This window comes from Halichoeres trimaculatus, unplaced genomic scaffold, assembly GCF_033239565.1.
Source record: "Halichoeres trimaculatus isolate MK-OKI-2021-1 unplaced genomic scaffold, fHalTri1.1 fHalTri1_scaffold_14, whole genome shotgun sequence".
Taxonomy (NCBI): Eukaryota; Metazoa; Chordata; class Actinopteri; order Labriformes; family Labridae; genus Halichoeres; species Halichoeres trimaculatus.
In genome coordinates, this window is record NW_027437192.1 from 30,063,476 (window position 1) to 30,087,061 (window position 23,586).

Genomic DNA, 23,586 nt, shown 5'->3' on the forward strand with positions numbered 1-23,586 from the left:
ATTTTTTCGGTGGGAGTCCGTTTCTGTGGCCTGTGGCCACAACTGGTTTAGGTATTCCAGGATAAAGACTCTGTTTCCCATGAGCATCATCACCCAGTGTCATGAAGACGTGACTATTGCTAAGGCGTGCGTTTATTTTGGGGAGCAGATCTTCTTTTTAACACTGTTTTTCTTTGTTCAAGAAAACCTTTCCCAGGATTCAAAGGGATGAGGTCATGTTTTTATGTGTAGTTACACAGAGCTATTGTTTGACATGTAAGGACAATCCAACTTTGTTAACTCAGTTTGTGATTAGTCATCAAAAAATGAGCAAGACAGTCGGAGACAGTGTTTCTTATATTGTGGTATCAGCGCCCCCTGGTGCTCTGCCACAACCATGAGTAAAAAAACTTTATGGAACTTTAAAAAAAAGAGTACTTTGCTTGGACTAACATACAGGACAAACAAATCTTTATGTGTCAGTGGCTCAAGACAGGGACGATGAAAAGAAAATCAGTGAGTTGTAACATGTACGCTGTGGGCTCTAATTTCGTAGACCAGGCGTAAGTGCAGGCACACCTGCCCTGCGCTGGCCTTCGCAGCGTGGACAGGGCGTGACCGGCGCACTTTGCAAGTTTCCTGCAGTGCCAAGAGAGGCGCACTGAAGGCGCAGAGTTGCGCTTCCACGCCTCCCTCCGCGCAAATGGCAGAGAGGGAGGAGAAAAGCCATGAGTGGGTTTGACACAGCCGAGCGCTCTTTTCACCAATCAAATGAGCGCCTCTCCTCGCGAAAAATAAAGAGTTTCAGACAGAGGCTGAAGTAGTGAGAGAAAAATAAGGATGTTTGAGCTTTAAATACGTAAAGGTACTACAGGAGCACCAGAGGGACCGGATTTACCCTAAAAAAGCAGACAACCAATTCTTTAAATCCTCATTTTTCAAAAGGTATGTTTTCACCTAGCAGTTCAGTTCAGTTTGTCTCGGTACCGCACACATTTTGTGGCATTTCCTTTGACAGATCCCCAAATTACCGACCTGTAACATCCTATTTTTTGGTACCCTTCCATTGGGGTGCCAGATATCCAACTTCAGAAGATGCTAGAAACACCACAGTCCGTTGATTGGTCGAAAGAATCATCACTTCCTGTGCAACAGTGCTAATTGAGAACAACACATGACCCTGCCATGTTTGAGTCTCCAGTCGACCTTCAGACGTACTGCCATCGTCCATCATTGCTCTTTGTCTACTGTGCTGCATTTGTATTCTTCCTTGGATTAATTAGCGGGATACACTATGTTACACTGCTATGGGATCATGCTATTTATGTAGCTATTGCAGCTACCAGCATCTGGCTTACACACAAGCAAAAATGCCCCAATATAACTTCTAAGATCTTGTTGCTAAAATGATGCCCTACATTGTTTTTTGTTCCAAAAAAAAGAAAATTGCAAACTTAAACTTTTTATTATTATTATTATTATTAGCTAATTTAAGGTGTCATTAATTTGAATTTAAAGGGTATAATTTTAATGGGAACTAACAATTACAGAAAATTTATAATGGATAATACCTTTAGGTAAAGTTTTTCTTTCATTGACTCATATGCCCAAAGAATTTATTTCAGCATCATGCTAGAAAATTTTATTACAGATGATTTTAAAAGTTAGTAACAACATGCCTCAAAGTGCAGTGTTCAGAACTAAAACACACTGGTTATGAAACTTTCCATTGTTCTGAAGGTGCTTCAGTTTCCTGGTCCTGGGGCTGGAGATGAAAATAACTACATTGAAACATTTCAGCACAAGTTTTCTTTAATGCACCTCTAACACAGAGACTGTCTGGGCTGTACTTCAGATAGCAGCCAGCATTGTATGAGCAGGCCTTTGATGAAGTGTGTGTGTCTCCGTCTCTCACCCTGAGCGTGTGGTGCTCCTGGGCCAGGTAGGAGAGGATGTGGGGGTTGAGCACAGCGGTCTCCAGGAAGCGGCTCCACAGAGCAGTCAGCTGGGAGCAGAGTTGGCTCACGTCCCTGCTGATCTGCTCTCCTACTTTTTCATGGCTGTCCTGCAGCTGAAGGGGTCAGACAAAAAAAAAAAAAAAAAAACTTTTTCAATATCAAACAGAACGAACTCATCGTCCCAAAATACCTTGTGCGTCATTCTATAACAGGGTTCTCGGTTTTCCTGCCAACATTTTTATACCTGTCTGCAGTCAGCCTGGCCTGTCTTTGGCTCAGCGTGAGGAGCTCATCAGTCACTGAGTCAGGCTGCTAATATGAGCCTGAACACTAAACCTACTGACACATTTACATTTCATTAACTTTATTCATTCATCTTTGTGAAGTCATTGTATGTTACTCTTTAGTGACATTCATGATGAGATTATAATCAACTCAAACTGATAAATAAGACTCACAGATGATAACGATGCAGTTATAGAGGCAATAAATAAGCGAATCAATGTCAGGGGGAATTTATTCTCATCCTAATCATTCGTTATAGGTTCTGTGAAGACAATCTACCCAGCAATCAACTGCAGTGATGCCTGTGGCCACAACTGGTTAAGGTATTCCAGGATAAAGACTCCATTACCCATGAGCATTGTCACCCAGTGTCATGAAGACATGACTATTGCTCAGGTGTGTGTTTGTTTTGAGGAGCAGATCTTCTTTTTAACACTGTTTTCCTTTGTTCAAGACAACTTTTCCCAGGATGCAAAGGGATGAGGTCATGTTTTTACGTGTAGTTACACAGAGCTATTGTTTGAAACATGAGGACAATCCAACTTTGTTAACTCAGTTTGTAGTTTAGTTATCAAAAAATGAGCAAGACAGTTTGAGACAGTGTTTCTCAAATTGAGAAACTAGTGCCCCCTGGTGCTCTGCCACAACCATGAGTAAAAAAATTTTATGGAACTTTAAAAAAAATGACTACTTTGCTTGGACTAACATAAACATAAACAAACCGACCGGCCAAATCTTTATGTATCAGTGGCTTAAGACAGGGACGATAAACATAAAATCATTGAGTTGTAACATTTACATCAGTTTGCTATCTTAGCTTCTGTTTTGGGGCTATTTAACTTGGTGGTCCTTGGTCTGAAACGATTTGAGAAATATTAGTTTAGTGTCCAGAAAGTGAGCAGACTTTCTGTTTAGTGTCTGTCACAACCCAGTGCTCTGAGACGTGTCTGTAATGTGTAATGTTGGTTATGTCCTACCAGGGCTCATCTACTAGAGATAGACCAATATGGATTTTTTGGGGCTGATACTAGCCACCGTTACATGAGGAGTTTTCCGTCTTTCCAAATGGAATCTTTTCAAATGACTTTTTCGAAAACAATAGTATACATGGAAAGGAATATTCCAATCTCTGGTCTACATGCGCCGCTGTAATCAAACAGAATAGTCAATTGGGCATGTGCAGAAAAATGTAAACATCACGAGATTTATCAAAGCTGGAGGACGACAGTTTGTTTATCACGGTGTTTCGATACTCCGTATTACGAGTTTGTCGTCCGTCCAGTCTTGAAATTATGTTCATTTCTTTCAAAGTTTGGATCAAAAACAAACTTCCTGCAGCAGTCTAGTGCTGACTGCACGCTGCCATTTTTAAAGTTGAGGAACGTCTCTAGTTGTGTCTTACGTCATATCTGAGCATGCGCTGAAAGAACACACCCTGACAACTTTCTGTTTGAGTGAATACATGATACCTCAATCTGTTTAGGGAAAGGAATATTCCACCCCTGTGAAACCATTAAATGTCCATTCGGATTGGCACTTTTCTTTCAGAATGAGGTGTATACACAGGTTAAATTATTTCCGTTTGAGCAAATAAACCGAATGAAAGCGGAATATTTGGGTCCATGTATACGTGGCTACTGGTACTGATTATCGGTAGGCAAGGAGGCAGATAACCAATATTTGAAGCCGATATTCATTTGCAGTCAGAAAGTACTGCGCATGTGCTGTCGGCTCTCCGGAGAGTACTGCGCATGCGCGGTACTTTCTGGAGAGCTGACTCCTTTCTTTGAGGGGCAAACATAAACAAAGTCTTTGTGAGTTCAGAGTTCAGTACAGCCACACAGCGTTTTCCCATGGATCCCATTATACGGACGTCCGCTGCACGATTTTGGATCTAAATATATCCCGAAGCACTGCTTGGATCAGGAAAACCTTCTGGGTGAGTATTTTGTTCAACTTCATTCTATAAACAATGTAAAAGCTGTATGAACCGAACTTATCCTTTAAAATTTTGAAATGTAGTCTTAAAATATAATTGATATGTGGTTGTAGTCTGATGGATGTTCATACCTGTAACTCAATCGTGAGTGTGTTTAGAGTTTCCTCTACGGGTGGCACCTCTGTGGAGAAAAGAGGAAACAAAGCTGAGTGCATGGGATTCAACATAAGTCTGTGAACACGGTGATAAAACATCATCATAGCAAAGTTAAATCTTAAAACCACAACTTATTAAAAAAAAAAAACCCTGAAGTGTGTCACCTTTGATCTTATTCTACTAAAGCTTAAGAGATGAGTGAAAATAATGAATTATTACACGTTGAAGAGAAAGACACTATAATAAAATTCAGCCAGGGTTTTTTTACTGATCAGCTGTGGGCCATACTTCCTTCTGATGAGCAAACATAGTGAAACAATCAGCCTACTGAAGTAATGTTTTTGTCCCCCATCTCTGGTTTCAGATAGCATCAATGAACGTGGAGGAAGCTTTTATCACTATCACTACAAATGCGAAGGTTATACATCTGACTTTCAATTGATCTGACATTTAGAGTAACACCACCAAAACATTTCTCAAACTCAAAAATGTTGCAAATCATTTATTTTTTGTAATATAAAGTTCAGTTTAGTACCATTAATACCTCAAAAATATACCATTTTATTATGCATATATTTTTTAATTTCAAAATACAATTTTAATCCTTCCATTGGTGTTTTTAAATTTTCCTTTGGACATGAATGTAGACATGAAACTCTGTAATCTTTAGAATAAAGTATTAAAGATCAAACGTCATCCTGGGATCTGTGTGCATTCACCTGAGTCCAGCGGCGTCTGCTGGAGCTGTGGGATCTCCTTCATCAGTGCAGTATAGTAGGTGTGCAGGCCTCTGTAAGCCACCAGCAGGAGGCGACAGAGTCTTCGGTGCCACGTGTGAGCTCTCTGCAGGCAGTTTTCACTGGGCACATAAAAGCTCCCCTGCAGAGAGGAAGACACAGGAAATGTCAGTCTCTTTGTAGGTCAGCAGTCACCTCTCTGATAACGGCCTTCCTTAATAACGGACGCGTCCACATCCTTGAACTTTATAGCTGCCACTGCAGCAGTTGTGTTGGCTGGTCAGATCAAAAAGGAAGTAAAAAAAAACAAAAAAACAAATGGCCCCTAAACACAGTGTGCCGAGAGCTGTAAAAGCAGATCAATACATGCATGTGGCATCAGGAGGATGTAACCAACTTTGTTATGACCTGTAAAAGTTCACAAGCGTGGGAAGTTGACACAGAATCCAAGGCATCAAAGTTTTCTCAAGGGCATGATGAGTACAGAGAAAGTCAGAGAAGTTCACAGAGGAAGTATAAAAATAAAGAAACATCCACGCAAAGTAAGGTAACAAGCAGCAGGATGCTGAGGATGTAACTTTTATAAAAGAAAAGGAAAGAATATGTCTCCAGCTTTGGAGTGTTGGCTGTGATATGGGACATATTTCCAGTAGATGGCTCTCCAGCTATGCAAGTGAAAAATCAAATGCACCAATGTGTTCAAAGCTCACACAGCCACAAATCACCAAAGCCTTGATTCTATGATCATGTCTCTGATTTATTTCCTTTAGGAGCTAACAGTCATCTACCAAATCATCAGCCGTGGCGATGGTGTGAAGGATCCCTGTGCCTGTCCTCATCAGCTGGTCTCTGACCTTAAACTGTCTGCGACCCACCGGCTTCTTCCTATGGCGGGATGTTTTGGCAGCGCCACTGGGGCTTTCAAAGGCACGTAATGCACGAGGATCTGGGGATGTACTGTAATTTGCCGCAAGCAAGTGAAGGCTGCAGCCCTATCATCATACCTGTGTGCACTCTGTAATTGAAGCAGCTCAGTATACCTGAACCAGGAAGAAACATCTGTATGTTTACTTTCATAATTCTTTTCAGCTTTATTGAGGCCTGCCTGGATCAGTTTGTGAGTGAAGGGCAGGGGGAAAAATAGCTATTTTTCAGAATAAACCAGTCATTATCCTGAAAGCATAGTTTCTCTCTGGGTTGTTCCTGAGTTATAAGTCACCTGACACGAGGACTTCTGTTTCTGTTTCTGTGTCTGTCTGGATGCAGCTTTTACAGTTTACTCTGCCTGCTGTTGCTCTAAGAGCTTCTCTAAGGACACTGATTTCTGTGTTATCTTCTAAAACATGTCTCATTTTGCTCAAAACAAACAGAGCTTTCCTCTCAGCTTCGACAACTGGCGAACAGAGCTGTATACATCTTCGTCAGATATAACAACGCTACACTTGGACGTGTTGTAAACGTAGCATAGCTGCAGGTATGAAAGCTCTAAATGAAGAAAGGTGAAAGCAGCGTTGTGTGTGGATGTCACCTGCAGCTATGTTGTACGTGGCGCTTGTGAGCAGAACTCATTACTGTGATCAAACGAACCCCCCCTGCCTGGCTAAACGCAGAGCTTATTAAAGCGCTCAGCTAGAAGTGGAGTAAAAACCAGGGGGAGAAGAGGCGACCGGGGGCTCATTAAGGTTTACAGTGTAGAGTGTGGTATCCCCAGGGTCCTAAGGGATGTAGGTTATAGACTGAATAAAGGAAGCACTGCTTTTACAAGTTTTCATTTTTCAGACCTCCAGTCCAGAGATGAGCTCCAATAAGAAAGCTTTCCCACAATGCCACAGTGTCAAAATTCATGCACAAATAAAGATGATTTGTGTTGAAAACTCTGATCAAGCATCTCTGCTATTTCCTTTGTTAATTGCACAATGTGCTGTATTTTTGTTGTAACACTCCCCCAGACACACCACATTCATACACTGATGGAAGATGAAATGTGAAACATCTTTCATGTTAAACCATCGCAGTAGTTTACTGATGGAACAGCCACAGTAGGTGGGACGATTTGGGGATATGACACTTGGGGGTGCTTACCCCTGAGAGCAGAGGTCTTCAATCTGCGCATTTGGAGGCTCATGTAGCTCTTTGAATCCTTTTAGCTTTAAAAAATATTTTTTTTAATTTTTCTTACACAGGAAACTGATGATTAAATACATTGACGCTGAACGACATTGTGCGTTACCATTTCATTACTAAATATGCATCACATCTTGTAATAAAGCCTGCCACCACTCTACTTCACCTCCCACAACATCAACAGCCCACCAACTTACCCCTGGTAAGAAAACTAAATCCACAAAACACATATCTGGAAGAAAATAAAGATATGGATGTGGATGGACAGATTTAACTTTTAACATGCTGGCTTGTTGTACATGCTTGATATGTGGTGAGACAATAGCAAACAACAAGAAATAAAGATTTGAGTGATATTATAATATATGTTATCAATTCAAGTATTGTTCAAAACTTTTGACATTTTTGCAATTTCATGAAACTATATAATTGAATATTTTTTTTTAATTTCAAAAAAAAATTTACAAGTTCATAATTTTATGAAATGTATGCATTTTTTTGCAATTTCAGCAAGTATTTTAATTTTTTATATTAATATTTTTTTAATTACCTTTATTACAAATTAACAAAAACTAAGACATCACATAAACAATTTGATAAATTAAAAAAAAACTTCTGGTCACTTAAATTTTACTATGGATAGAATTTTATCCACTCATTGGTCTCTTTATTGTGAAGATAAAGTAGATTTTTTGGCTCCTGAATCATTTTAATCCAGGTGAGCCAAGGCCAAATTGCTCCTATGAAAACAAAAGTTGCAGACCCTTGGTCTAGAGAGACTGCGAAAAGGAGAGTTTTTTCGCAAGTGTTTGAAGGTACTTCCAAATTTTTGATTCACTGAACATTAACAACAAACAGTACATTTTTATGTTAACATTAAAATGCATTAGAAAGAAGAAGAAAATGGAAGGGGTAATAAGCTTGTTGTTGTTCAGTATCAACCCCCCGATGACAATAGATGTTATGCACAGGCCAGAATGACTTAAATCTGATTAAAAATTAGATTTCATGTGAACTTCTGGTTACTATAGAGCGCCGTGCTGTGGTATGATACCATTGAATGCTTGAACATCCAAAACTGTTGTTTTTTATTGCTGCTGTGTGGTTAATGTTAATGGTTATGTTGATGTTTTCAATTGTGCTCTGATTTTCCAGTAGCCTCCTCCATTGTTGCCATACTACAAAGTCCTTGTCTTTGAGTTAACTGATGTTACTTAATTTATACGTCAAATTACGGAGTATGCTAGCAAGTTCTGACCTCATATCTGACCCAGAAAGTTTGGAAAGGGACAAAAATAATCCCAAGCAGTATTTGTCACATTGGTTATCCCATAATTTGAGCGAATCTTGTGATTTTCTTTTACCCCCTGCACACGTTAACTTCACAGCATTAAGGTATCAAGGTATTGAGATCAATTTAATTTAATGTTTGTCAGTGGAAGTTAAAATAAATAATACCACATCTACAATATGTTTCAAGACAATGCCTGTGCTGTACTCAGGCTGCAGCTTATCTCTGAAGAAAGTCTGGATCAGAACAAACATAAGGTTATTGCCCCCAAAAAGAGCCTTTGGTTGAAACTGGTGGATGTAACCTGGATCAGCCTCTCCGCTAAATCCGTCTTCCAACATCCTTAAGGCTGAGTTTCAGTTTCACTGTGTATCAGTTCAAGTGAAAAAACTCTGACTCTAATTTCATGATACCATTAATTATTTCAAATCTGCTGCTCAGGTAAAATAGAGCACTGACAGTGTGTTTGTCATTAAATTTTAATTAATACTCATGATATCATTAATTGGATTGTCTTTCCTGTCATCACACGTGCTGCTGAACTGTTCTGTAAACAAGCCCAGAGGAATGAGAGCGAGGTGATAAGACTGCGGCATCATTTCCAGGGAGAGCTGCTATCACTTCCAGATGCTTCGCCTGGAGCCGGCATGCCTGGGCAGGTGGGTTAATCAGATATTATGAAAAGCCACAGAACAGCACAGTAATAATCTGTGTGTTAGCCTCTGGTCTTTAAGCCTTAAGACTCTGCACAGCCCAAACAAGCGACTGATCTGGAGGCCCACAGGTCCAGAATCAGTAATCCAGACCAGACTGAATCTCTACTCAATTTAGGCTGAATCCTCTTGCTTCTGGTTGACACGTCAAATCAAATCATATCTAAATTTGCTGGCCTCTGTCCCTGAACCAGAGCACACTCATGTCATCTCTCGGCCTTATCAGCCTGCTCACAAAAGAAAACGAGCCACCGTTGAAAGAGGATGACTCCCGGCTCATTTTTGGCCATTTTCAGCTCAGTGACACAAAATGTGAGGTCAGATGTCTGTGACTTGCTTTCAGGATGCAGCTGAACTGCTAAAGGTTAACATACCTCAGAGACGACAGGCTTGCAGTAGCCAGCTCCGAACACAAGGTTCTCAACAGTCATGGCAGATGGGTCGCTCGCACTCTCCGGTGAGCCTTTCCCCAGCCAAGAGCCCTTCCCTGTACGTGCAAAGCTGCAGAGAGAACAGGACACACGCAGGGACAAAGCACAAGCGTGCGTTAGTGTGTGTGTGTGTGTGTGTGTGAGGGAAGACAGATACGCAGAGAGATGGAAGCTGCTACAACTCCAATCAATCAAGAGCTGAAGTAATCTATGTAATGCGCGGGTAAAGAGTGACTCTATGGTATTGACAGCTGAATTAATCAGGTAAGTGTTTGGAAAAGTATCCATTTCAGCAGCTAATGGACACACCTTATGTAACTGCCAAAATAAACACGTAGGAGGAAACGGCTGAGCTAGCAGTCCCCTCACCTTCTGTTCCACTCCTGTGGGAAACTGAACAATTTTGATGGTCCACAGGGAAAATATAACAAATATCCAACTAACATTTGTAATTGAGCCATATAAATGAATCAATGAGGCCCATCAGGCTTTCAGATTGTCAAAATACCAAGCTGGTGTAAAATAAGTATTGCTTTACAATGAGAAAAAAAGTCACATGATTTCAGTTTAAAGCAGTCATTAGCTTCCTATACTTCCTACCTTAGGCCAACATTAACCACAACAAAAATGAAAAAGTAAAACGAGCACTTACTTACAAAATATGTACTAGTGAAAACATACTGTTTAAAATTGTACAACAAAAGAAGCCTACATAAGCTAGCTCTGCATACACAATGTAGCGTATCTTGTGAAGCTACCATAGGCTAGGTTGGCTAAGTTAGCAAACTACAGCTAACAAATTATCCCAGTGGTCTGTTTGAAACATTGACTGATAGAATAAACAACAAGTCAAAACACTTCCTTAGGCCCTGCGTCATCACTAAGATAAGCATGCATTTTGGCAACAGAAGCAGCATTTGGCAAACATTTATACAGACCAGTTAGCTTTCTTTAAACTCTGAGTTCAAACTGTTAGCAGTATATAAATGTCTGTTTGATCTGTAGCTGGTGTCCAGAAATGATAACCCCTTTGGGCTGATATTTGTGCCACTAGAAACCAAATTTGAATTAAATTGAATTAAAAAAAAACATCTGAAGTTGGAAATAATGTTTTGAGTGTTTTTTCTTTGAAACTGCATTTAACCTTCTTGAGAATATAACTCTCTATGTTCCTTAGATTCAAAAATACAAAATTCTTTTTCGGTACAGTGTGGCATGACTGTTAGGATGTTGATTTCCATAAGGAAAAGTAATGGAGCACACTTGACTTTGACCAATGTCAGGCTGAGCTGAAAGTGAATTGTGCAACTGCAGTCAATGTTTATTGTTTTGCAGTAAAGGAATCCAGACAGTCAAATTTTCTAGTACACTGTAATAAATGTAATTTCATGGGAAATCTTCTGTAATTTTTAACAGATGTTTCCTGTTTTCTTAGCAAACAACAAAATGCTAGTAGGTTTACAGATATTTGCAGTAACTTTATAATAAAAAAAAAATCAAATTTTATGGTTAATGACCCCAAATGTTTAAGTATTTTTTACTTAAAAATTACATTTTTATGTATAAAAATTATATATATATATATATATATATATATATATATATATATATATATATATATATATATATATATATATATATATATGTTACACCAATTATGGCATATTATGTTTATTTGTCATTTAAAAGGAAAAAAAAAAAACAGTTTTACCATCTCTGCTCTCTTAAACCAAGGTCCAGTGCTTTCATGTTTTTCTTTTTTTTTCTTTCTTCCCCTTTTTTTACAGTGTAGGTGAAATACAATTTCAAAAAAATAAACTCAATTTCCGACCATGCTTTTCAAATTGGGTTTGTAGAAGGTTGAGTGTCGAATAAAGGTAGATATTAAGTATAAACCTGCTCAAAATACACATTAGATGTTTGTTTAAATTTGTAGTTTGCACTCATGTTGGTGTAATAGCATTTGACACATGACCATTTACAATTTTTAACCTATTAATTCATCAGTCCTATTAAACTCTCAGATGGTGTTCTCACAATAGCCAGTAACAGTTAAACTACACCCACCAAATCAGCATAACTGCAGTCAGAGTCAGAAAATGTTTGTTTATGAACTATACTGCAGCCAGTCACTAGGGGGAGCCCTAAAAGTTACAGCTTCACAGGGAATGGCTGCTCTGTCTGTTTAAAATCAGACCGTTTTTATCATCTCAAAGTATTTATGCTTCCGTGGATCTGACATCTGTTTGGAGAGGCGTCTCCAGCTGTACCTGATTAGCGGCTGATGTAAGGCAACCAGTGAAGCATGTGTGGTGACAGAGATGACGGACAGGTGGAAGTAGTCGAACATGACTGGGACGTGGTGGTGGAGGCCTCTCCGTGGGTGGAAATGGAGGCTGAGCGTCCGACTACTGATCAGTGGAACAGTCACTATGTCTGCCAGCCTGAGGAGTGGAAGAAGAGACAAAGTGATCCTTCAAAAGCACCAGAAGAGAGAAACCAATGCAAAGGACTTTACCTCTGACCCCTGGAACAGCGGAAAGCCCATCTTTGTTTAAGGATGTGTAGTTATCCCTTACACATTTTTTTTCTTTTACAAGACTCTAAAAAGATGTCTCTGCTGCAGAAAATAATCCAACATCATTATGAGCACTGCCCTGAGAAAGACAGACTCCACATCTTGACTGGAATGGTAATGGAGACCTTGTGGGCACTCATAGCTGAAGCAGCCAGTGCGCAGTATAATAAGAAGAGCTCAGTGGAGCTGAAGAGTCCTATAATCACAAAGGTATGACAAACCTGTGAATTTAGGGTTTTAACACAACAAAACACTAAGTCCTCTCCAGTGATGTGCAGTTTCTGGTAAACACAAACGCAAAGTCTCAACAAAAACTGCCCCGTTTTCATTTGTACTAATGCAAACTGCCCATCAATTTGTCTTTTATTTGTCCAGAGCAGGCAGACAAATGACAGCAATCATGTACTGCAAGCACAAAAGTGTTCAGGTGTGCAAAGAGATGGCTATGAGCCAGAGGACATAATAGCCCCTATTCATGCCTAGTTTGTATTCTCACTCTTGCATAAAAGCTCAGAGGGGAGGGAGGGAGAGTCTAGCATTCTCTCTCACACACATAAACACACACACACACAGTCTGAAACACCTCACAAACTTACTGTTGCTCATTGTCTGTGAAATGAAGATCCAGCTTCAACTGAAAGTCCACCTCACTCAGGGCTTCCTCCACCTGTGGAAGATTAAAGTCAGGTCAGGTTTAGCTTCACGGTAGATTTCAGGAGTTTGTAAATCAGTGTCCTCCAGAGATGACAAAACAAACACACAAAGATACAAACAAAGTATTTGTAGGATGAGCTGGAAACAACTCATACAACATACATTGTACATGCATTTCTATAAGAGCAGAATGCATCACCATGATGCTGCGCCTCCACATGGTCTCAGTCAGGCCTCGCTTTTAAATATTCCTCATCTGCCCCCCACAAGGAGCGATGGCTTTCTGTTTTTATGCCCCACAGCTCTGAAACTCTCAGCCTGGACAATGAAACAGTGATACCAGACTTTCTGTGTGTCTTTAAAAACAGAGAACAGACTTTTTTTTGTTACAGCTGGTGCTGTGCTGAGTATTAGTCTGAAGTGCCCTGTGTGGTTTTGTTGTTCAGACTGCCCGGCTGTCTTATTATTTTTATTTAAACTTCTGTTAAACCTTATCATCTGGCTTTATGTGACTTCCTTCACCCTGACTTTACATAAACAGCCATAAACATGGTTAGCAGTTAGAGTGTCCCTGAGAAAAAGAGCAAGAAAAACTTTTTTTTTTTCTGCAGAAGAAATGGACATTTAATTAGAAGAGTCTAGACTGAACAAACAGCTGTTACGACAGTGAGTCATCATCAAAGATAAGAAATGAGGATAAATGGAAAAGTTGGCTAAATATAATTTAGAAAATATCATAAATATCATTTTACATGGACGACCACTTGTTTCCCCACTGAAAGATGAATTCACTACAAAGTGGATTTGTTTGGGAAGCATTCAGCTCATATCCACAGAATTGCTGATAGTGTAGGAGCCATTAATACTGCACAAAACTTAAATCTTACCACAAGTGTTTGTCTTATTTTAAGTAAAAAATGTCTTGTTATACTTAATATGAGCTGCATTCAACTTATCAGTCCAGAAATATGTCTTGTTTCAAGTTATTGACGACAAAAATGAGGTCGGAATAGCTTGTAACTAAGGATGGGTACCAAATTAGGTTGTTTTATAGGTACCTACCGAATTCAGTCAAAAGTATTGGGTACCGATTCATGTAAAAACTAAAGCTGCGTTTCCACCAAGCAGTCCGGGTCGGTTCAGTACAGTTTGGCACAGTTTGATACAGTTAAGCGTGATCCCATTTGCGTTCCCACAGCAAACTGTGCCCTGTCATGGTAGGCGGTGTGTAAGCCAGATGCCGGAGGCTGCAGCTGTTAAACAATAGCGTGACGCCGTAGCAGCGCAACACAGTGTACCCTGCTATTATGTCCAACAAAGAAGACGCAATACAGTAAACAAAGAGCACAGATGAAGACATGCAGCATTTCATCCTCTCTGTGATTGGCATGTAGCTCTTTGATACAAAGAACAATCAAGTTTTGTTTCAGAAAAGGCTGTGTGCCGCCAGGAGAAATGCAGCCGTTGTTGCACGGTAAGTGATGATTCTTTTGACCAATCAATCAGTGTTGTGGCTCCACCTTCAGATCGGATCGGTTAAGTCTGGCACCCATTGGAAAGGGTCCCAAAAAGTGGGATGGCTCGTCTCGGTTATTTGGGGATCTGTCCAGGGATAAGTCAGTGGAAACGCCACAAAATGTGCGCCGTACCGAGATGAACCGTTGCTTGGTGGAAACGCGGCTTAAAGGTACCATGCTTAGGTACCTAAATGCATCCTTGTGACTGTGAGGTGGTGGATGAGTAGGTGATTCTGCAGGCTGGACATGAACACAATATTTCATGGTTAAATTGAAGAATAAATATGTTAAATTGAAAAAAAGAGATTTTATTATTAAACAAATTTCTATTTTTTACCACATAAACACAAAAAAGTACCAAAAATTTGTAATGTTGAGTATTGATACCGATTGCCAGGTACAGGGCATCGGTACTGTATCGTTTCAAATGTGAAAGGTACCCATCCCTACTTGTACCAATTAAAGAAATCTGCCAATGGAACAAGAGAAATTTGCTCTTAATATAAGTAACTTTCCTCTTGCAGCTGTTAATCCTGCCTCTTCTTTTTTTTTTCCCCAAAAATAAGTACAAACTGTCTGATTTCATTGCTAATGACTCGACATACATACGAGGCCTAGTCATACATTTTTTATCTGGCTTTTAATTTAAAATGATAAAATGGTTGAGTCAAAGCTTTCATGGAGTTAACACTAGTTCTGATTTATGATTTAATTTATTTTGTTAAGATTTAACTAGTGAGTTAAACTGATTTCTATTCATTTAATTTAATTTAATCATTTTTTCCTCCAGCTTTACTGCTTTTGGATTTAAGATTTATATAAAAAAATATATCATTTTCTTATTTTAATAACAACTTTCTCATTCCTTGTGAAGCAGATTAAATTATAAAAATCACATGAAACAAGACGTTCAGGTGTCTGCCAGCTCATCTCCAATTGGCTAGAGTTATAAAGCCAAATGGCTGCAGGGGGGAATGATTTCCTCTATCTCTCAGTCCTGCTGCTCAGAGAGATAAGACGTCCACTCACACTGGTTTTTGTGGCTGTGAAGGGATTAATATTCAGTTTCCATGGACATTTATAACGAGAATTAAGACTTTGGCATTCTTTAGCATTGAGTTTTTGCTGTAGACAGGTGACTGATTTTTTCCATAGCTTTAACGAGATCTACAGACTGTGTAGGGTGTTTCTTCATATGGAGGTTAATAGATTTAAATTACTTTCATGTTCAGTGTTTCATCACGCCTTATTTAAATATGAAACCTGTCCTCGTTTGGAAATCAAAGCGGAAAAATCAAAGGTTTGAACCCGTCAGGAAGGGCCTTTTAAAATCTTAAGTGCATTCATTAAAATGCATGATGCACACAGTTTGTCTATTTAGCTTTTTTTTTGCATTTTCAGTGAACATGCAGCTTCAAACAGCCAAATCTTTGCACTTCTGTCCCATATTGATGTTCTGATTGATTAAGCATACATACAGGCTCACACAGGGGAAATGAGGGGCTATTTCTGTCCCTGCTATCAGTGGCTGTGAGCAGCAGATAACCTCAGAAGGTTAATGAGCAGAGAGCCTCCGGGAGCGCTTACAGCTGAAATGTGATACGCCTTAAAGCTCTTCTGTGTCTGAACTTCAACAAGAAGTTCTACATCTCATGAAATCCGCTAAAACACAAATCATCTCAGCTGCAGCAGAGATCTTCAGGCGTCCACACATATGTCAAAGATCAGCAGTCGAGCAGGGTAGTGTCAGCGCCTGACACATGGCCATCATATGAATGATTAGCTCGGCGCAGGCCCATCTCTACTCCCCCACATCTCTGCCTCAGGCCTGTCACATGCTGTCACCGCTGATCTATTTGAGCTCCGGTGGCTCCCAACAACAAAAACAGGCAGAGTGGATTTTCAGGGTCGTGCCCACAGTGAAATAGTCCAGGACAGCACATCAATAACTGTCTGCGGGGTTTACACGCCTGATCATTTCGGCTGAACATGGTCAGTCTGGGGCACAGGCAATTTGCATTTGTCTGAGCATTACTGAGCGTTAATTTAAAGAGGCAAGCTGCTGAACTCAATTAACACCTCTCAGTGTGCTTGTTTGGCAGAGCTGTTTTTCAGCAGGTATCATAACTGATGGAAAGTGACAGAAACAAAACAAGTTCTCTGAAGTAAGCAGAAATTTGATTCACTTTTGAAGTTTATACAAATCAGCGAAGATCACAGGTGATCCAAAGACTGACAGATAATGTACTGTTGTGCTGCACACTGCAAAACTGAGAGCGCTTATGTCCAATTTGTTGTTTAACTTGTTCTGTTGGACTTTAATGAGCCACATTCACCTGATGGGTCCAGAATGTCTAATTTAAAGATGTTAAGAGACAAAAGTGACGCCTGACTCTGCAAATGAGGTAAGAAAAGTAATTTGCTCACTTCCTTGAAATAAGAATATCTTTATATGTAAAACTGAAACTTTATCTTTCTGACCCTGAATCTGTCTGTGAACTGCTGAAAACAGTAAGTTTGAAAAATACCAACAGCAAAAAAATCTGCACAAGATTTATAAATGAAGAAGCCATCACATAAGGATCTCGTGACTGCTTCATGTCATGTTGGAGAAGCTGGTCTCAAACTCCGCAGCCCCTAGCTCTGGCCAAAATAGGCCTTCAGAGGGTCAGCCAATCAGAGGAAAGGGGGTGTGTCGAGCGGGGGGCCTTAAAGAGACAGTAGCTAAAATATCTATCAGACAGATAGAGCAGAGGTGGCGTTATGGGTGGGCCCAACAGCCCCTGACCCACCCACTTTCTGACAGGCAACTTTTCTTCTATTTTTTTTCTCTTTCTTTCTTTCTTTTTTTCTTTTTTTTAAATTGGTGTTAAAGAGTAATATTATAGCATTTTGTTAATTAACACACGTTTTGTTATTGTTTGATGCCATGTCTTTATAAAATGAGCCAGGTTTGGCAATTATTTTAGCCTGTTGGTAAAAAGTTATGAAATTCAGCCCAATGTTATACCAATAGAACTAGATAATGATTTTGGGAAAGTCTGTAGATTTTCGTCTTTTATTGAACTCTGGTTTATGTTGCTGCTCTTACAGCCTATAACACAGCCCATTGGTGCTTTAGAGCACTACTACAGGGGAACCAGAAGGACAATATAAAGACAGAAAAAAACACAATGTGCCATCTTCAGTACAACAACACTTGTGTTTATCAGGACTGTCAAACAAATAATTCTATTAACTCGTGATTCATCACAAATTTATTATGGTTCCTTAATGCCAGTTTTTTTTTTTTTTTTTTTTTTTTTTTTTTTTTTAACTTAATTTGAATTTTTGTTTTGAAAGAGTTTTGTATAGATACTTGTGGTGATGTAGTTAAAACTCTTGAGTTCTCATTCTGGAGTCAAAGTCATCCCATATTCAATATACTGTATCTTCTATTCACCTGGAAAATTAAACAAATCCGTCAAAGACACAGAAAGGATGTTAGTTGTCTTGACATTTGAACATGTCCTGGTTAAGTTTTATTGCCTTGAAGGGATTTTTATGACCTGACCCTGAACTCATCCAGTTGTAACACTGTGTCACCTGATTTGTCAGCTTACCCTGTCAATGTTAGCACAGATCTAACATTGCTGGTTGTTTATTTATTTATCTATCTATTTATCTATGGGTGATGAAAACTATGAGAGGATTGCATGAATTACTGTTTGTATTGAGATTTACAGAGCTCAAGTGATTACATCACATCTGTGTGGGACGGGGTCCAGGGATAACTTGGGCTCATGTTAGGTAGTAGGACACAGAGGTGTGTTTGTGTGTGTTTTATATAAATACAGTTTTCACATGTTTGTCTGGGGGCTATAGTTTATCATTTTTGGTGCTAGTTACGTTTCACAGTACCCTGTGAACAATTTTCAATAAACCTGCAGCCTCAAACCAAGCCTAAGTCTCAAAGTTGCAGTTTATACCCAAAGTGCCAACTTTGAAGATGATAGAAGGATCTGCTTTAATTGGACTGCCTTGCCACCTTGTGGCCCGGAGTCTCACACACACTGTTTTAAAGATGTAACTTTTAACCAGGCGTGTGTTTGTTTTGGAACAATTTTTCTTTGTTAAGGTTACTGAGTAAATTGCCACGAGGTAAGGTATCTATCAGTTCAGCAACGTAGAGCTGTTGTTTGAAACATGACAACAAGCGAACTGTCAGTTGGTACAGTAGTTTAGTAGCCATTCATACATAGCTCTGACAGCCCGGTGCTCTAAGACATGTCTGTAATGTGTAATGTTAGTGAATGCTGGTTCTGTCCTGCCAGTCATCTACCAATCAGAGCTAACGTAACCTCACTCTTCATTTTATTGATAGACTCTCAAGTTTGAACAGACCATGGCAGAATAACTGCTGACTGTGGGTTGGAGTCAACATTAGCATGAACAGTTTAGCTCCTGTGTTAGCCTTTAGCTTGTGCTCTATCTCTCTCCTGTTTATCTTTCTTCTGATCTTCTGTCCTTCTTCTGTCTAACAGTTAGGCTCCAGTGTCCACCATCACTACAAAATTAATCACAGAAATTGTCAGTAGAGAAAAACACAGATCTCTCTTCTCTCTACTAAACTTCATCAGCCAATGTGGTGTTGTCATAGAGACCTAGACATGTAGTAAATCAATCTAGTCTTGCTCGACCTGATCGGGAGGCTACGAGGTAGCATTTTGAAATAACCTATATTGGTGCTGACAATCTCATCTCAATCTCTTTCAAACTCCTCACAGCCCCTTTTAAGAAATGCTGTACCTGTGTGCCTCATTTAAAACCAAACTGTCTCTGCTGCTGGAGAAAATAATCTGATGCGTCACCTGAACACAAAGCATAAAACAGTCAGAGAAACATTTCTACTTTGAACCTCAAAACTCCCATGTAGAACAGTGATTAACCCAACTTTAACTGAACAAGAGAGGGCAACAAGTGCATCTCTGCATGCAACCAGTCTGTGGTTATTCCTGGTTTAAGGCAGGCTACTTCTCACAGGGCTGATTTAAAAAAATAAGAAGACATTCATTGACATACGGGTCACACTGACACCCGTCTCTGGGTTCTTTTTTCTCCTTGATTTGCATCATTGTGTAAATTATTCATTTCATCGTACAGTTGGGTCTCTGCAGTCATTAACTGACATAAATCTCTCCCTTATGAAAAGAAAGTATTGTTTGTGTTGGACGGTAGGAACAGGGTTTTAAATGCGTGTAGGAGGGAGCAGTGGATGATAAAACCCATTAATTAACGACCATTTAATTGAACTACTATACAGCTGCTTTCATTGTAATTATCTGCTGTGCATTTTACAGCCAAGCTGCTCGGGTATAAAGCAGCCAAACAACGTTCCCCACTCTGTCTTCATCTATTCATTCAACAGGGAGGAGCACTGTGTGTGTGTGTGTGTGTGTGTGTGTGTGTGTGTGTGTGTGTGTGTGTAAGAGCAGAAAATGTCACCAGCATGACTCACCCTTTCTCCGTCCAAAAGCAGGTGGACTTTGAAGATCATGCAGTCGTTCACAGAGATCTCCTCATTTCTGTAAAGGATCTGAAATATCCGGCTGAACACGGTGCCGTCGTATACTCCTGCTGAGCTGAAGCTGCATTCTTCTGTAGAAAGACACAACAACACAATCACACTGAGACACTTAACTGCAACATTACTGCAACATCACTGCATGCAGACACAAGAAAACAGTTTCACATGAGAAAACAGGGGCTTCAATCAGAAAAAATAATGTGTTACCATTAGCAGAAATAAAAAAGGCTGTTAGTTTGGCTGGTGACCCTCCTGATGTTTGCAGAAAACGCTCAGATTTAAGAATATACAGATTATAAAATACATAACAAGTGTTTAAAATGTGTGACCTGACATCTGCAGAGGTTAAGACTGGGATTGGTGAGGGATCTAAGTGTGTACCCTCTGATATGATGATGTTTTGGTAGTAATCCGACACACTGTAGTCACATGAGGGCTGGGCGATTATGGTAAAAATAAGAATCCTGATTATTTTAAGTGATATTGAAATCACGATTAATATACACGATTATTTATTTTTTCAAAAACTTCAGCACTGATTTAAACACAACTTTAAAGAACCAGCAAGTGGCACATACAGTATTATTGATACACATAAGTCACACACACTCGCTGTGGCTGCACATGGAACACAGAAGAGCTATGAAGCACAGGAACTTGCATACATCTACACTGTGTGGCATATTAATTGTTTTTCTTCGATTATATTGTTTTTATGAGTCAGATGGCAAAATTGAAATCACGATTAAAATCCGATTAATTGTCCAGCCCTAAGTCACATCACAACCCCCTGATAGATGAGTCCAGACACATCAGCTTAATTTCAAGATTAAAAAATGTCTGACAGACATCGGCACCAGTGGCGTGGCGTGGAGATTTTTTTTTGAGGAAGCTAAGTGAGACAAAGCCTCTAATCTGTATGATTTTTTAGGGAGTGTAGTACATAAAAGATTATGTTGCAGCTTGTATATCACTATTTCATGTAATGGAATGACCTGTTAAGAGTGCCCAGAGAGCGCCCACTTTACTTACACACGCATGTTACACTTTGAACATCAACACACGCCCTTTCACTTTCCCACCCTCAGTCACCCATTCCCATGTGCATTGTCCTCTTGACTTAGCTTAAATATCTTATTAATTTATTCAACTGCCCTCTCAAATGACAATACTGTGATTTGATTGGTTTGAGGCCAAAGACGGGGTGGCTTCCCTTGACAAAGCTTTTGGCCAACCACAGGTGAGCAGTGTCTGACTGTAGCCTCATCTGATTGGTTAATAATTCTTGCTCTTTTTCACCTAGGGACACCAACTTGGCTTGGCCTCCTTGCCAACAGTGTGCGACATCGTATTTTCACCACTCATTCGCCACATGTCATTTCGGAGGGGGGTGTTTTACACATCGTAAAATGCTCAATAAATAGAGGAGAGAAATAAGGAAGAGATAACAATACAAACAGAAGAATTATAGAAACTGTTAAAGGAGTATTTTCATTAAATCACAGCTACCATTAAATCATCATTGCTGCCTGAGTTGTCTAAATTAATCTGCCTCTTTAAAAATATCCTGGTTCAGTCACTTCAGGGGTCTTTAACAAAAAAAAAATGTGGGAAACAGACCAAACATTTCCCATTTGCATGGTTTAATGTCAACGTAAATCTACATTTTTCTTCATATTTTTATGATAATCAATGAAATACACAACGTAATGTTTTTTGCTTTTGAAAGGCATTTTAACCCTCCTCCCCATCAGAGTTTCATAACCCCCACTTTGGGAACCACCAATCTAGCCAACAGAACATTGTTAATGTTGATGTACCGAGGGGCTACATCCTGTTTAAAAAAATGAGGCCTACATGCACATCACAGCCACACCAGCCAAAAAACAGACTTTTACGACAATTAAAAACATATTCACAACCTGGTTCAAAAACAGCTTGGGTCTGAAACGCTGATTTTCTATTGGCACACACTGTACGGTGAGTGAGTTTTTTAATCCATGGTTTAGGATATATTAGGATTGTTTGATTGTCAAATCAGCGACACAGCTCACTTGACTGATGGAAAGAGAAGAAAGGAAGTTCAAAGCCTACTATGGCTGTGTCCGTGGATTGGTTGCTGGGACTATGTCCATGTTTTATACAGTCTATGTAGAGTACAGTATGAGATTTCAATTAAATTAGTGACTCTGCCAGTTCTTCCTCATGGGACAAATGTTGACTGAAGGCTGCTGATGAAAGAGGTCATCTCTTGAATAGATCACCTTCATCATCACAAATATCATAGAAGTCTCAATCCTGTTGTGTGGTGTTCGTTGTGTTAAGTTTGCTTTTTTTACCGTATTGTTCTGAATATAAGACTTTTTTTACCTGGGAAATCCACTTCAAAAAGGTTGGATTTCTCTCTGTCTCACTTGTCACTCCACAAACCTCCATACAGTGACTGGTAACATACAGAATGGCAGAGAGGAGGGGACTGATGGAAGCGCTTAAAAACTTTTTAAGGCAAGGTTTTGGTTTGCATGTGTTTTAAAAGCTTGCCGTACCAAATTTAAGAAAGAATTCAGCCTTTATCCCAAATACATGCCTCAAAAAAGGAGGTCTTCTTCCTATATTCAGATCATTACAGTACTTCAGTCTTGTCTTTCATGTTTATTTTACTTCCTGCACTGGTGTTTTCACTCCCTTTAAATGTGAGCCCAGTCCCTGCTTGTTTCCACCTGTGTATCATTACCTTTTGTATAAGAGTCTCTCCTTGTCCAGTCCTCTCTGCCTTATGTTATCAAAGCCTCTGCCTGTTTAGATTTGTATTTTAGTCAATCTTTTGTTTTCCAGCTCAGCTGAGACTTTCTGTTGATCTAGAAGTTTTTTTGTACTTTTTTTATTCTAACAGCCTGAAGCTGTGATTTCATGTTGCAACCTCTGTTGATTAAAATAATTCTTTTGTTTTGTTTTATTTTCACCCTAAGAGTTGTGCATCTGGGTCCTCTCCTGACAATCCTGTCAAAACCCACAGTGGGCTGAGAAATCTCACTTGTGTTCCAGCTATTTTTATTTTTTTTATTTTTTTATTTTTTTTTTTCAAAAATCAAGACAGTGACAGATTAATTTGCAGAGATTGGAAAAATATAGAAACTTGGCACAGAGAGAAAGTCAAATTAGTGCTTATCAACTTATTTGTTGTAACAAAGCTTACTGCTAATAAATCTTATGCGGTTGGAAAGCCTGACAGTTTCTCTTTTTAAATGTAGCTACATTCATAGGGAACATGCATTTGTAGGCGCTTCTCTGCCAATCCCTGACAGTGGACTCTTGTTTTAGACTTCAGGTGCCAACGATCATGTGCCTGACAACGTTTTATTGAGGACGACTCCAGATTCTACCCACAGCAGGATGGTAGGGTCAAAGTGGGGAGGAGAGGTGGAGAACACTCTGCTGATGGCTGCACAGATAGATTAATGTCGTAGTTTTCATATGAATTTCTTCAATTCAGAAGTTTTTCTTTTTTCTCAAATATGATGATCCTTCATTTTAACCACTTGTAGGACCTCCTCCCCAGCAGAGCTCTATTCCAGCTGAGAGTCATGAGGGTCTCTGACATGTCCTGCTGAGGTAAAGCTCTTTCCTGCCTCAGTCTTACTCCATCTCTCCGCAGGCC

At 39.5% G+C, this 23,586-nt stretch overlaps 1 protein-coding gene across 1 annotated transcript in view; it reads right to left on the reverse strand.

Annotated features, from left to right (window-relative positions):
• fam135b (family with sequence similarity 135 member B) overlaps positions 1 to 23,586 on the reverse strand; it is an 80,893-nt gene that overhangs the window by 19,788 nt on the left and 37,519 nt on the right. Inside the window, exons 4-10 of the mRNA XM_074686878.1 lie at positions 19,860 to 19,999; positions 12,788 to 12,858; positions 11,884 to 12,057; positions 9,557 to 9,683; positions 5,037 to 5,196; positions 4,293 to 4,342; positions 1,895 to 2,050 (exon numbers count right to left, since the gene is read on the reverse strand). Of these exons, the coding sequence (XP_074542979.1) occupies positions 1,895 to 2,050; positions 4,293 to 4,342; positions 5,037 to 5,196; positions 9,557 to 9,683; positions 11,884 to 12,057; positions 12,788 to 12,858; positions 19,860 to 19,999 (878 nt within the window). The remainder of the gene's footprint in view (positions 1 to 1,894; positions 2,051 to 4,292; positions 4,343 to 5,036; positions 5,197 to 9,556; positions 9,684 to 11,883; positions 12,058 to 12,787; positions 12,859 to 19,859; positions 20,000 to 23,586) is intronic.